This window comes from Oncorhynchus kisutch, linkage group LG13 (assembly GCF_002021735.2).
Source record: "Oncorhynchus kisutch isolate 150728-3 linkage group LG13, Okis_V2, whole genome shotgun sequence".
Lineage (NCBI taxonomy): Eukaryota > Metazoa > Chordata > Actinopteri > Salmoniformes > Salmonidae > Oncorhynchus > Oncorhynchus kisutch.
In genome coordinates this window covers 44,883,365-44,899,029 of record NC_034186.2, presented here as the reverse complement: position 1 = coordinate 44,899,029, position 15,665 = coordinate 44,883,365, and the positions used below count along the sequence as shown (strand labels likewise).

General features: G+C 45.9%; 1 protein-coding gene across 1 annotated transcript in view; it reads left to right on the top strand.

Annotated features, from left to right (window-relative positions):
• The window catches only part of obscna (obscurin, cytoskeletal calmodulin and titin-interacting RhoGEF a), an 85,414-nt gene extending 69,749 nt beyond the window's left edge, over positions 1–15,665 (top strand). Inside the window, exons 65-83 of the mRNA XM_031838076.1 lie at positions 10–210; positions 329–389; positions 524–601; positions 757–929; positions 1,051–1,077; positions 1,186–1,338; positions 1,424–1,469; positions 1,586–1,660; positions 9,031–10,795; positions 10,905–11,036; positions 11,116–11,238; positions 11,613–11,780; positions 11,874–11,979; positions 12,151–12,390; positions 12,602–12,819; positions 12,960–13,016; positions 13,307–13,382; positions 14,316–14,465; positions 14,630–15,665. Of these exons, the coding sequence (XP_031693936.1) occupies positions 10–210; positions 329–389; positions 524–601; positions 757–929; positions 1,051–1,077; positions 1,186–1,338; positions 1,424–1,469; positions 1,586–1,660; positions 9,031–10,795; positions 10,905–11,036; positions 11,116–11,238; positions 11,613–11,780; positions 11,874–11,979; positions 12,151–12,390; positions 12,602–12,819; positions 12,960–13,016; positions 13,307–13,382; positions 14,316–14,465; positions 14,630–14,810 (4,030 nt within the window). The 3' untranslated portion in view covers positions 14,811–15,665. The remainder of the gene's footprint in view (positions 1–9; positions 211–328; positions 390–523; positions 602–756; positions 930–1,050; positions 1,078–1,185; positions 1,339–1,423; positions 1,470–1,585; positions 1,661–9,030; positions 10,796–10,904; positions 11,037–11,115; positions 11,239–11,612; positions 11,781–11,873; positions 11,980–12,150; positions 12,391–12,601; positions 12,820–12,959; positions 13,017–13,306; positions 13,383–14,315; positions 14,466–14,629) is intronic.

The window sequence follows — 15,665 nt, the reverse complement described above, 5'->3', positions numbered from 1 at the left end:
TGTCTGTAGAGGCACGTATGGGGTGGTAAAGCGGGTTACCCACAGGAGGACGGGTGAGGGCTTTGCCGCCAAGTTCCTGCCCCTGAGGAGCAGTACGAGGACCAGGGCGTTCCAAGAGAGGGACCTGCTCTCCCGGCTGGCCCACCCCAGGGTGGCCTGTCTGCTGGACTTCTTCTCTACACGGAGGACCCTGGTCCTGGTCACCGAAGCGTATCCTTCCCCATGGCGCTTTTAGCCACTTCACCGATGAAGACCTAAGGGTGGAGATGTAGTGCTCAATTTGATCCATGTTTTAACACGGCACATCGTTCTTAATACCATAACGTAGCTGCTCTTCTCGCGGTCTCCTTGATCATTTGCTGTCGAAGGGATCAGTCAGCGAGAGAGAGGTAAAACCTTCGCTCTTTTGACTGTAAAACCCAATCTTGTTGAACGGTGTTTGGAGTTGACCCCTGTTTTGCCTGGATGCTAAGGCTATTATGACTGCCCCTATGATGTTTATAAACTGCGTTCATGGTACCAGGTGCAGATGTACATTCAGCAAATCCTGGAGGGAGTTGGTCACATCCACAGCATGAACATCCTACATCTGGACATCAAAGTAAGTTTGCATGTTTCGTTTGGTTGTTCATGCATTCACTTTCGTTTTGTGCACATTGAAACAATGCACCCTGGTCAATAGTTTGACGGACAGCTTAGTCCGTGACATGGTAAGTTCCCTCACCCACCATCTGCCATTGGAATTCAATCACACAGCCGGACAATATCCTGATGGTGTTTCCACCCAGAGAGGAGATCAAGATCTGTGACTTTGGCTTCTGTCAGGAGATGGACACTTCCAGACACCAGTACAGCCAGTTTGGCACTCCTGAGTTTGTGGCCCCTGAGATCATACATCAAGACCCCGTCACTATAGCAAGTGACATCTGGTAAGCGAAACGTATTATCTGTTTCAGTACATCTGTACCACTGTATGTGACATTCCAATCATATGAATGGGAAAATGTGACGATTTATCGCGACAGAAATATTTTCTCTCTTCTTTGTCAGGTCCATTGGTGTTGTGGCCTATTTATGGCAAGTACTGTATGATTTATGATTATTATTTTTTTTAAATGCAATATTTGAGTCTCATCATATAGTACATGGAGTGTTAAGTGTTGAAATCATGCTGTGTCCTGTCAGTCTGATGTGCCGCTGTCCGTTCGTGGGGGAGACGGACCGGGCCACTCTGATGAGGGTGGGGGAGGGGACACTGAACTGGGACGCACCCGACCTCACCTACAGGAGCACCGGTGCCCAGGGCTTCCTCCGCACGGTCCTGCAGCCAGACCCAGTGTAAGATACACAACCATCGACATGAATGAAGATATTATCATTTCTTATATGGATATAACTCTAATTGATTTGGTTCTCTCCTTAGAAAGCGACCAACTGCATTTGAGTGTCTGGAGCACGAATGGTTCCAGGTAAGAATTACATACACAGTTTGTTTCTGTCTCAGCCGGGTTGGTGGAGACAAATAAAATGGAGGAAAACAATGAATCTTGTCTAACACATTCTCTCTTGTTGATTATGTTGTCAGGGTGAACATGAGGATGAGACTGATGATATCAATACAAGGGCTCTGAAAGTCTTCATCTCAAGGAGAAAATGGCAGGTACAATAATAACATGCAGGGCTCTATTTTAACAAACCTAATGCAATGATAAAGTGGTAGTATTATAGGTTCGGGGGTGTGTCGGAAATATTTGTGCTATTTTTACAAACGGAATTATGGGCGCAGTAGCTGGCGTTGGTGCGAAAGGGCTGGGTTTTGATGACTAAACAAATTGGAGGCTTTAAGCCTCACTGGCCAATCTGAACATGCTCCATGGCTAAATATTTGGTTGCTTCAAGTTGTGTATTTACAATACATGTATTCCCTTTATGTATTGCCTTGTCATCAACTCCAATTTCAGTGTTAGTCCGTTATAGCCTAGTTTGTTAAATAACCTACAGAAACATAGCCTAGTTTGTTAAATAACCTACAGAAACATAGCCTAGTTTGTTAAATAACCTACAGAAACATAGCCTAGTTTGTTAAATAGCCTACAGAAACATAGCCTAGTTTGTTAAATAGCCTACAGAAACCAAAAATATGTTGAACATGTTTTCAGTCCACATTGTTCTAAGTAATTGCATGTCTTCAATAAGGAAACATATTGTTAAACATAGCATTCACACTGGAGGCTAGGCCTACTGTAAATTGCTTTATGGCTGATTCACGGACATGTCAAACGTACGATTAAATTCACTATTGATAAGGCTAAAAAGAGTGAATAATTCTAATTAGAATCTAAATTAAACAAAAACTGGTTTTAAATAGGGTACAGTATGTCTAAATACAGCTACAGGCACCATAATTGCTTCCTGTGGGCATATAATATCAAGGCAACGCAGACAATAGAGGGTTTTATGCACATCCAAACTTTTCACAGAAGATGGACAAAGATACAATATATAGAGAATGTCCACTCGAAGCACATGATGCCGCGGAGCTGAGCAGACGTTGACAAACCAAGCTCTTCAAAGTTATTCCATTATTACCTAAATAACAACGTTGAAACAATATTCTAACATCGGCTGATAAAGAGCCATGGCCCTCCGACCGAGAGGCAAGAGGGATGACCAAAACGTTGTTGATTCCCAAGATAACGATAACGCTACAGCTAGCAAGATTAGCATTAGCCCTCATAACTCAGACGACAGTTCCAGACTGTTGCTCTCGGCAGCCTCTTGAGAGCCTGCTGACATGCTGGCTACTCTCCTCCGGGGAATTCAGGATGGTAACAAAGGCCTTTCTCTGAAAATTGACAAGAAATCGGCTGAACTCCATTCTTCCATTGATGACCTGAAATCCTCCCTGAATGATCTCCTTTTGAGAACGACTGAGGCTGAGTTGTGCATTAGCACAGTTGAAGATACCATCACTCGACATGACCAGGTTCTGATATAACTGCAGAAGGACAATGCCTACCTCAGGTAGATCAGATCAGATGGAGAAGCAGAGCAGACGTAGTAATATCCATGTGGTGGGATTGAAAGAGGACAGCGAGGGCCGTGACCCGGTCCGTTTCTTCACTCAATGGATCCCGGAGGTCCTAGGCATAATCAACTTCACCAAGCCGCTGGAAATCGAACGCGCCCACAGAACATCAGCGCCGAAACCCCGGTCAGAAACACATCTTACAGCCAGTGAACACAAGCAATTGAAGAGGGAATGGGTAGGACAAGTTTTTGCGTCCTCTTTTAACTCCAAAGCAAGAGGAACTGCAATTTTGATAAGTAGACACATCCCCTTCTGCGTCATCAACACCATTTCGGATCTCTCTGGCAGGTTTGTTTTGGTGCAGGGGAATATGTTTTCGGAGTCAACAACACCATCTCTGATCCCTCGGGCAGGTTTGTTTTGGTGCAGGGGAATATGTCTTCGGAGTCAACAACACCATCTCTGATCCCTCGGGCAGGTTTGTTTTGGTGCAGGGGAATATGTTTTCGGAGTCAACAACACCATCTCTGATCCCTCGGGCAGGTTTGTTTTGGTGCAGGGGAATATGTCTTCGGAGTCAACAACACCATCTCTGATCCCTCGGGCAGTTTTGTTTTGGTGCAGGGGAATATGTTTTCGGAGTCTTGAACCCTATTGAATATTTATGCTCCTGACTTCGATGACCATATGTTTATTCAGAATGTCTTCCTTCAGGTTGCTCAAGCACCACAGTTCTTGATAGGTACTCTGATAAACCCTCACTTCTTACCAAAGCCGACAAGCTCACCATGTCATTCATGAAAGATCTCTATTTACTAGACATCTGGAGACAGTTGCACCCACAGGATAGGGACTACTCTTTTAATTCACACCCACACGCATAGATAGCTTTTTACTATCGACCCAACTGTTTCATAGAGTGTTAGATATCGAGTACCTCCCCAGATTGTTTAGTGACCATTCTCCTCTGGTATTATCAATCTCCATTCTTACCAAGGTAAATGGAGCATATAGATGGAGACTAAATTCTACACTCCTAAAGCAACCTGAATTTTGTGCATTCATCAAAGAGCAGATCAATATTTTTACTTTGACAAACAAACAAACCTTCTGCTCCTTACAGTTTCATTCTTTGGGACACATTGAAAGCCTATCTGATGGGACAGATCATTTCCTATACTAAAGGGTTGAAGAGAAAACACGGTGCGGAACTGATTGCCCTTGAATCTAAAATCTCTGAGCTAGAGAAAACCTCCCAAAGAGGCCCGACTAAAGATCTATACAGGTAAATAAAAAACTGAAATATAATATTCTGAACACATATCAAGCTGAGAGGGCCATCACTAAATCAAAACAGCGTTATTACGAGCTTGGAGAGAAAGCTCACAAAGTATTGGCATGGCAACTGAAAGCAGAGGAAAGTAAGAGGACAATTAATGCTATAGAAACTCTTACTACTGAGATATATTTAGACCCTAATAAAATGAATGACACGTTTAAGAAATACTACGAAGACCTCTACACTTCCCAAACAAGCGATGATCTATCAGAGATCGACTCCTTTCTCTCCTCTCTCAACCTCCCATGCCTGTCAGAGGATGACAGAGAGCGCCTGAGTGAACACTTCTCAGTTCCTGAATTGTTGGAGGCCATTAAATCCTTACCTTCTAATAAATCTCCTGGGGAGGATGGCTTCCCTCCAGAGTTCTATAAAGAATTTAGGGAGCTGTTGGTCCCCTACCTTATGGAGGTACTTAAAAAAGCCGGGAAAGACAACTGCTTTCCAGAGTCTTTCTCTCAAGCAGTGATTACTGTGAAGAAAGGGAAAAACACGCTAAAGTGCGCCTCCTATAGACCAATCTCTCTCCTTAACACAGATTGTAAACTGGTCACCAAGATGCATTCTAAGAGACTGTCTTCCCCTGTTGGTCAACCCAGATCAGAATGGCATTATAATTAATAGAATGTCCTCCAGTAATGTCAGAAGGTTCTTTGATATAATTCATCTTGCTAACAAAAATGAAATACCTAGTGTCGCAGTCTCCCTCGACACTGAAAAGGCCTTTAATAGGGTTGAATGGCCATACCTCTTTCGCGTCTTGGAAAAGTTTGGTTTAGGTACCGTGTTTGTAAATTTGATCAAATCCCTCTACAAATCTCCTAAAGTTAGGATTGCTAACAATGGGATTACTTCCTCCTCTTTCCCTCTATATAGGGGGAACAGACAAGGTTGCCCAATTAGCCCCCTCCTCTTTGCCCTCGCCATTGAACCGTTGGCTGAGGCTATTAGAACGTGCCCTGACATACATGGCTTTGAGGTGGGCCCCCATACCCATACGTTATCACTCTTTGCGGACCACCTTATCTTATTTCTAACGAAGCCAGAACATTCCCTCTCTCACTTGCAGATCCCACTACAGTGTTATAGTTCTTTCTCTGGATATAAGGTCAATTTTGATCAAAATGAAATCTTACCATTGTCTGTCTTTGACCACCATACCATCAAGCACAAGTTTCCTTTTAGATGGTCTCCTATGGGCTTCACATATTTGGGCCTAATGGTGGATGGTCACCTGAACAACCTATATAAACTCAATCTTGCCAGCTTGTTGCAAAAGGTGGAGGGTAACCTTTGTAAATGGATGGACTTGCCTCTCACTCTACTGGGTAGAATAAATGTAATTAAAATTAATGTCCTGCCCAGATTTCTATATTTGTTTCAATCTCTCCCTATCCCTGTTCCCACGGCATTCTTTTCCCCTCTCGACAAGCTGACTTGCTTGCTTGTTTGCAGGTGACCAAATACTTATTTTCCACCATAATTTGCAAATAAATTCATAAAAAATCCTACAATGTGATTTTCTGGAGTTTTTTCTCATTTTGTCTGTCATAGTTGAAGTCTACCTATGATGAAAATTACAGGCCTCTCTCATCTTTTTAAGTGGGAGAACTTGCACAATTGGTGGCTGACTAATTCATTTTTTGCCCCACTGTATATATAAAAAAAGAGAATGTCCCCTCACCGTTATACTGTTTGATAAACATAATGGAACCATCTTACAGATCGTATTCACATTTCTTCAGAAATAGCAGACGACTCCTAAATTACATTTCATGCCAGCTGGACGTTCTCATCATAAAGCCAGGATGGTGAATCATTCTAAGTTTAGCTTTTAATCAAATTAAATTCCGCCATAGCACCAGCTGGAAATAGAGTAAGCCACCCAGAAAAATACCACTTGAGTAAAAGTCTAAAAGTATCTGGTTTTAAATGTACTTAAAACGTCTTAGGGATAGCCCCCTTTTTTAAAATCTTTGCCTAAAATGACATACCCAAATCTGCCTGTAGCTCAGGCCCTGAAGCAAGGATATGCATATTCTTGGTATCATTTGAAAGAAAACACTTTGACGTTTGTGGAAATGTGAAGTTAATGAGGAGGAGAATATAACACAATAGATCTGGTAGAAGAAAATACAAAGAAAAAAACTACTTAAAAAAATCTTTGAAATGCAACAGAAAGGCCCCAAATCTAGCCATCACTCTGGTAATTACACTGCTGCCATCTTATGGACACCATCGGATGTGCAAAGTTTCAGACAACTTGAAGTATGAGCAAGGTAGTCACCCAGGTACATTTGGGCAAATCGTGAAGGAGACATTCACATACCATTTTTCTGCAAGAATATCGTCAAATCTGTTTACTTGGACTTTGATTTTGATTTTCCAGTATTAGTGACATCGGGTGCTGTAGGTCTCCTGGAGGGCAGGCAGTGTTCCCCCGATGATGCGTTGGGCAAACCGCAACACCCTCTGGAGAGCCCTGCGGTTGTGGATGGTGCAGTTGCCATACCAGGCGGTGATACAGCCCGACAGGATGCTCTCAATTGTACATCTGTAAAGGTTTGTGACGGTCTTAGGTGCCAAGACAAATTTCTTCAGCCTCCTGAGGTTGACGAGGCACTGTTGCACCTTCTTCACCACACTGTCTTTGTGGGTGGACCATTTCAGATTGTCAGTTATGTGTATGCAGAGGAACTTGAAGCTTTCCACCTTCTCCACTACGGTCCCGTCGATGTCGAAAGAGGCGTGCTCCCTCTGCTGTTTCCTGACTTCCACGATCAGGTCCTTTGTTTTGTTGATGTTGAGGGAGAGGTTATTTTCCTGGTACCACCCCGCCAGGGCCCTCACCTCCTCCCTGTAGGCTGTCTCGCCATTGTTGGTAATCAGGCGTACGACTGTTGTGTCGTCTGCAAACTTGATGATTGAGTTGGAGGTGTGCGTGGCCACGCAGTCATGGGTGAACAGGGAGTACACGAGGGAGTGGAGCACGCACCCTTGTGGGGCCTCTGTGTTGAGGATCAGTGAAGTGGAGGTGATGTTTCCTACCTTCACCATCTGGGGTTGGCCCGTCAGGAAGTCCAGGACCCAGTTGCACAGGGTGGGGTTCAGACCCAGGGCCCTGAGCTTAATGATGAGCTTGGAGGGTACTATGATGTTGAAGGCTGAGCTATAGTCAATGAACAGCATTCTTACATAGGTATTCCAGTGTGCAGTGCGATGGGAATTGCGTTGTCTGTGGATCTATTGGGGCGGTAAGCAAATTGAAGTGGGTCTAGAGTGCCTCTCAATGCAGTCATGGAGTTCAGTTGACATCTTGAAGCAAGTGGGAACAGCAGACTGGGATAAGGAGAGATTGAATATGTACATAAACACTCCAGCCAGCTGATCTGCGCATGCTCTGAGGACACGGCTAGGGCCGGCAGCCTTGCGAGGGTTAACACTCACTGTCTTACTCACTTCAGCCACGGAGAACGAGAGCCCACAGTCCATGGTAGCGGGCCGCGCCGGTGGCACTGTTATTCTTAAAGCGGGTGAAGAAGATGTTAATCTTGTACAAGAGCAAGAAGTCCACTATGAATAGCTCTTCTCCGCCGGCTTCGTCTTGGAGCAGCCTCAGGGATAAGATAAATTGCCCTGGGGAGTACGAACAAAGGATTCAAATCTGGAAAGTTGTATTCCTGGTCGTAATGCTGGTGAGTTCCCGTCGCTCTGATATCCAAAAGTTATTTCCGGCTGTATGTAATAACGGGAGAAAAAAAAACGTTCTGGGCTAATAATGTAAGAAATAACACAAAAAAACGAAATACTGCAAAGTTGCTTAAGAGCTAGAAGCAGAGCTGCCATGTCTGTCGGCGCCATCTTGCCATCAAGATTGTATCGTTGCTTATGTACGAGTCAGATAAAATAAATTGTTGTTGATATGGCATTGTAGGACGACTGAATTCTTTGGAGGAGCGTGTCTTTGGTAATTGGACGAGGGGCGCTCTTTGAAAATTGGAATGGATAGCCTACTTGAACAAGCGAAATGTAAGTATGTGAATTGTGAATATTGAAAAAAGCATGAGGGCAAAATCCTCAAATATTTCAAAGCTCAGTCAACCATTTAAAACCCCTTTATTCATAGGCTACTTTTGGCTAATGGCCAGGATAAAAAGACACACCTACTGTATGCGATGCTGCTAAACCAGCCTTGATTAAGGGAAAAGTAGGCTATGATTGGTTTTTAATCAAATCGAAATGGGGAAACCAATTTTTTTATGTTCATAAATACGAGATTCACAGGCAAAAAAGGCACATCTCTCCTTCCATGGTGACTGTGCGTCATGGCTAGATAGGCTGCGCTTCCAGTCTCAAAATCCATTCCATTATCAACTACTTCCTTTAAGACGTGCTTTTTGTGGGTCTTAAACTTCCCACCAGCGCTGCAGCAAATTGTCACTTTTGCACTTGTTTTTAAGTGCACACCTCAAATTTTGCCACCCCTCCCACCTCAGCGCAAGCGAGCTGATGTTAGACAGGTAAATCGCGGAACCTGGCTTTAGGGCTGGAAAATGCCAGTGCGCCAGTTTTAACATGACAAAATTGAACTGTCTTTTCCCAGCTCTGTATGAATGCTCTGTCTTCTCTCTCACCTGCATTCTCTCCCCTCTCTACCCAGCGTTCTCTGACCTGCCTGGGCTCGGTGCTAATCCTGAAGCCCATCCCAGAGCTGCTGGATGCCCCTCTTCGGGAGACCTCCATCACAGCCCCTCGGGACCCCCATGAGCCCAGCAGCACCTCCATGAGCAGCGGCTCCTCCTCTGAGTACGACGAGGCCGATGCCTGGGACTTCTTCCACCATTGCACCACAGCTGACGAGGATGAAGACGAGGAGGAGGAAGAATTTGACCCCCTCATGGAGAGAGCCAGGATCCCTGAGCCCTTTGCCAAACTGAAATTGGAGGAAGAGGAGGAGGGGACCATGGAGGAGGAGGACGAGGAGGAGGAGGAGGAGGAGATGGGAGGACAGATGAGAGTGCTGGAGAGGAGCCTAAGCAGGCAGTCTTTAGGGTCCTCGGATGCGTCACAGCAGCCGACCCCCCAGAGGGAGAGGAGGGTCAGCCGAGAAAGCAGCCCATCCCTATACCTCTCCGAGGGGGATGATGGCTCCGCGTCCGGGAGTGAAGGAGGCTGCATCGCCAGGAGCAGCCTGATCCGCAGCACTTTCTACAACAGCTCCGCGCAGCTCTCGCCCATGTCCGCTCACCACATGACCCTCAGGGACAAGTTCCAGGCCAAGAAGCAGGAGAGGGGCCGCAAGCCGCTCCGCAGAAGCCTCTCTAGCCGCCTCAACGAGCCTCTCATTGAGTATGTGGAGGACGAAGGCGAGATCAATCACGGGCAAAGGCGAGGGTCTTTGCAGTCGTCCATGCTCAAGTCCTGCTCCTTTGACAGCGGGGTCAGCCTCTCGCACAATGCACCACCACAGAGGAGGAGCAAGTCGTTGGACGAGTACTCCCGACGCTCACCAGGATCCGCCAAATGTAGAGAAGAGGAGAGTGCTTTGAATCTTAAGGAGGATTTCACTGACAAGGAGGAAGAGGAGAAGAGCTTGGATGTTTCCCCTCTCCAAGTGAGAGGTAGAAGAGGTTCAGTGGCAGTGGCTCCCAAACAGCTTATGGCCAGGCTTCAGGAACTATGTGCAAAATCGCCCCATGCTGGTCCAGAGAAGAGCCTCAGGCCAGAGGAGGAGGCGGGGAACCTGGCTGGCTCTCAGTACTCCCTGGCTGAGTCCCTCATCCTGGAGCATGGCTCTGAGGGCTCCAGCAGGCTGGACTCTTGTGAGGAGCTGTCCCACGGCTACCCTGCAGCCACACAAAGAGGGAGAGCAGGGGATGAGTATGATGACCAGGAGGAGCCCCTGATCACAACGTCCCCCTGCTCCCTGCTCCAGGGGTCTGAGGCTGTGGAAGCTAATAAGGAGCCCCAGTGCCGGAGCGGCCAACTTCAGATCCCACCGAGAAGGACAACCCACCCCAACCAGAACTCAACGGCAAGAAATAATGGTAAGGTAGAGAAGACGATCCTGCCGGTGAAACCCAGCCCCAGCCTGTCCTTCAAGGCCCCAGAGAGACCCTCGAGGGCCAGCGACACAGAGGCACGTCTCCAGAGGCACGCGTCCACCCCGGCCCTCCAGGCCAAACCGCCCTCGGGGAAGTCTCCTAGGATGTCACCCAAGGTTGGGTTGATGAATCTGTTACGTAGGCAGTCCTGGGCGGGGCATTCCTACTCACAACTGGAGGGCACGGAGCAGGGACCCACGCTAGGGGAATTGGAGCCCAAAACCCCCACCATGTCACTCAGGAAAAAGATGAGGGCATCAGCCTCTAGCCTCACCAAGCTGTTCACCAAATCGTCCAGCAAGGAGGACTTAACGAAGGGAGGTGAGCTACCATGCACTTTTAGTTTCGTACACTTTTTCCGAATGGGATCCCTCTCATGTAGTGGAAACAATCAGAATGTCCACCCTTTATGTTTCTTGGTGTGATGCAGGGCCGATTGTAAAGGGTTCCTCTCCTGCTCCACCTGAGCAAAAGGCGAGCGCTGGCTTGGAGAGTGCTAAAAAGAAGTCCACATTATTTTCATTTAAAATACCTAAAATACCTGCATTCAAGAAGAACAAAGGTGAAGTATATTTGGACTCAATTTGCAATCTACTCAGCAGCCAAAAGTCTAATGTTTTATCTTTCTGTTTTCTCTCCAGAGATGCTCATCCACCTGACCAGGCCTGATGTGCACCAGTTGGAGGCAGGTGGATTTCTGCTGGTATGGAGACCAGTGCAGTCCAGCAACCCAGTGGTTTACTGTGTTCAGTACAGCACAGACGGTACGAAAAACACATTTTCCACAGAAATGTGTATGTCACCGGAGGCTGGTGAGGGGACGATGGCTCATAATAATGGCTGGAATGGAGTAAATGGAATGGTATCAAGCACATGGAAACTGTGTCTGATGTGTGTGATATCATTCCGTTTGTGCCGTTTCAGCCATTACCATCCGCCCGTCCACCCCAATTTAGTACCATGAGTCGCCGTACCACCAGCCGCCTTTGGTGTATGTGCAGTGAAGTGAAGCGACACTAAATTGAACAAGTTTAACACTGTCTACCGGATGTTGACGATGATGATGATGATGATGATGCCCCTGTTGCACATGAAATATTATAATTATAAAACATTCTCATACCCTCTACTGCCACAGGTGGGGAGTGGAAGCTACTGTGCGAGGAGGTGACAGACAGTTGCTACGTAGTGAAGGACTTACTCAGAGGAGCAGGATACGTATTCAGGGTGGGCTGCATCACCAAGAAGGGGGCAGGACCTTTCAGCGACCCTTCGCCCCCTGTTGTTATGGCAACCCATCCTAAAGGCAATTAGTGTTAATTGATGAAAGTTTGTTTTTGTGCTCTACGTCCCTTTTTGAGTCTGTGGCCAGACATAACAGTTCTCCTTTCATCCACAGAGACCCACATTCCCCTCATCCAGACCGAGTACCCAGGATCAAAGGGCAGTGGGTCAAGAGGTCAACCTAGCCACAAGACCTACAGCTTCCTCGCAGAGATCAACAGGTACTGGACGGTCAACACTGGGTTAGGAAAGTTGGTGTTTTTTTTCTATGCGACGCGAATGTGTACTCATTGAGCATTTATTTACTGCACATCTGTCCTTCCTACCTGTAAAGCACAGATGTGTGTGCAATCTCTCTCACTGTCTCTCTCTCGCCGTGTTGTCCATGTCAGGGGTCGTTTCAGCGTGGTGACCCAGTGTCAGGACGGCCAGAGCCAGCAGCTGTTTGCTGCCAAGATCACCCCATACAGGCCAGAAAATAGAGCACTGGTGCTCAGGGAGTACCAGCTGCTTAAGAAGCTCAACCACCCCCACCTGGTGCAGCTGCACACGGCCTACATTACCCCCCACTGCCTGGTGCTCATCCAGGAGCTGTGTGCTGGCAGAGAGCTGCTCTACAACCTGACTGAGAGGTCAGAAAGACACAGCTGCCTGCTTTACACTGCAACATTACTTTGTAGTATTTTTGGGGGTGTGTTAGTTTTGTACCGTTGCCTGGCTAATGGGCTTTGCAATTTCCAGAGTGTGTATGCAAAATGTGTTATTTACTGTACTTGGTAAAGATGCAGAAGATGGGTTTTAGATATACCATGTTCCCCCTCCCTCCTTTTTTACCCCAAACAGAGATCTTTATGCTGAACTCCATGTGGCAGAGCTGCTGGCTCAGATCCTGAGTGCTGTGGACTATCTGCACAGCCGCCGCGTCGTCCACCTGGACCTCAAGTCGGACAACATGCTGGTGACGGACCGCAACGTGCTGAAGATCGTAGACCTGGGCTCCGCTCAGTCTTTCACACCCGGACAGACCCTCAACATAGAGGACATTCCGGGACAAGAGAAAGGTACATCAAGAGAACGACTGGAAAGGATGAGCGGGGAGGATGGGTGGATAGGGATGATAGGCTGAACAAAAGCTTGCCTAACTTCATCACTCAACTTTGCTCTTGAAGAACAGTTTTATCCGTCTTCCCATTTCACACAGAGACTCCATCGAGGGCCTCTCCACAGACAACGGGCAGAAACAGAATGGCAGATGGGGGTACGCTAACCCAATGTTAACTGTTATGCCTTTCCTAACCCTTACCCTAACAGCACTGAAACAATGCCAAACCTTAATTAACCTAACTATTTTTCCTAAACCTAACCTTAACCATAACCTTAATTCATTTCAACCTCTGTGTTCTGCCGCTGGAATATAAACGTTCTTCCTTGAAAGATTGACTTCAATTCACTGGCACGTACTAATGGAAACAAGGGAATGTAAAACTCTTATGAAGAATGCCCTCTCGATCTGTCATGTTTTGTCAGTTTACATTGTCCTTCCTAAAGCTCCAGAAATCCTCGACGGACAAGGAGTCGGACCTGAGACCGACATCTGGGCTATTGGGGTTTTGGCTTTTATAATGTAAGTAAGAAGGGTTGTTCCACGAAATGAGTGCCTTTTGTGTCCCTTTTAATATTTTAAGTAGAAATTGTGCACAAGTGTTGCATTTTAAAAGCCAGTTACATTAAATGAAGACCACATGGACGATTCAATATATCTGACTTGCTGAAGTGCCAAAATTGAGCATTTTGACATATCCCTCTGTGCTCCCTCTGTGACTTCTAGGAATATATGAACCTATTTAACCTGAACATGTTTTCACCGTCATTGTAAAGCCCTAATTATTATGTTGTTTTGACAAAGTCATTTCTGGCTTCTATTATTTATTTAATCTGACCCTGTTAAGTGAACTGAACTCAAATTTGAATATGGTGAAACTTTTTCCTTTTTAAGTAGTCAAACCCCAGTGTAAAAGCAGGTGAGCTGGTTCTACTCGTTTTGGCCATTTTCTGGGGTTTTGTGGTGGAAACTGAGCGGGTCGAGCACAACACTTTAACCCTGTTACCCATAGACAGGCTAGAAATGTTTTAACAATGTCATTTTTTTGTGAAGCTTGCATGGCTTTTTGTTTTGTTGTCAATTAAGACCGTTTTCCAGAGAAAAACTGAATCCCCCTGCAGGCCGGATTGAATGGGCTCGCGGACCGGATTCGTATGTTTGACACCCCGCTATACAGCCATACTGCCATTTCTCCACTGATATGAGGGGACTGCGAGGACACACACACACACACACACTCTAACACACACACATTATTTTTGTTATTGTATTGCTTGTATTAGTATTGTAGTATCGTTGAATTTTAAATTTGTGTGACTGGCCTCATCTATCAGTGTTTTGTTACTCGTCATGTTTTGTGTTTTTTGTGGACCCCAGGAATAGTAGCTGGTGCTTCTGCAAAAGATCCAAATAAAGATCCAAATAAACAAATATGTCCTCCCTCTCACCACCTAGGTTGAGTGCAGATAGCCCGTTCCATTCAGACCTCAACTGGGAGAGGGACAGAAACATCCGGAAGGGGAAGATCCAGTTTGGCCGCTGCTACCCTGGCTTGTCAGAGGGAGCAATCAACTTCATAAAGAACACACTGAGCATCAAGGCCTGGTGAGTCGATTGACCACATCTGACCAGGACCTATACAGTACCCATTGCCTATTTGAGATAGTCAAGCACACCCACAGTTGTTTCATTGAGGGGTAATTGATAGATAGTGTTAACAAACCATTTCAGAATGTTCCTGATGTGTTTCATCTGATGCGTTTCTTCAGGGAGAGACCCTCGGCGGCTGAGTGCCTCCAGAACCCGTGGGTACGGGGCGAGCGGGCCCCCTCCAAACACAGAGACTCCATCTTGTGTTTCTCCACAGACAAGCTGCAGGCTTTCCTGACGGAGAGAGAGGTGAAACGAGACCAGGTCCGCACTAAGCTGCAAGGACCGTTCTTCCAATAATTACACTTCTCTCTGTTTAGAGTAGGGCTTGTAAGGACTTACACATGAACTGGCGCTGGATGACGTCTCTTCGTAGCCCAGATCCTGATCACAAAATATGTGACCTCTTACAAATGTTGACCTAAAATGGAGAGTGGTCAAATGTGTGTGTATCAATGGCTGCCTAGAGTTTTGTTAAAAGTTTGTCTGAAGGACTTGGACTTTGGCTTTGGTTGAATGACAGCGCCATGGTATCAGGGAAATGTTTAGTTAAATGCTTCCTGCAAATACTGTTGCATGAGTTTGAAAACATGATGATATTGATGTGTAAAATGCATCATCCCTTTGAGTTTGCAGCATTGGACACTAAACACATTTGACATTTACATTTTAGTCATTTAGCAGACGCTCTTATCCAGAGCGACTTACAGTTAGACGTTTGTAATAACAAAGGCTGTTGCATCTCGCCATTCAGACAATGTTTGTGTTTTTTTTTGTGAATCTTAGCAATATGTTTGTGGTTCATTAGCCAAAGGGAAAGATCAGAGGAGGATTCATGTGCCCAAAGCATAGCAAGGGCCCCTACCAGAATACAGCTTTGTCTCAAGGGCCCCTACCAGAATACAGCTTTGTCTCACAAAGGGAGGAACATTGAAATATTTATATATAAATATCGATAGATATTTACACTACTGCAATGTTCTCAGCTGTCTTATTGTTATGTATAAATGCAGAAACAGATTGTATCAACGGAGAATAAGATCACGAGTAAACGAAGCATATTTTTGATGATCCTTTGTTTGATTTCATGGCGTATACCTTGTGACGGGTGACGGATGTACCTGAAAGGCTAATTAAACAGTATGTCAGTGGTAA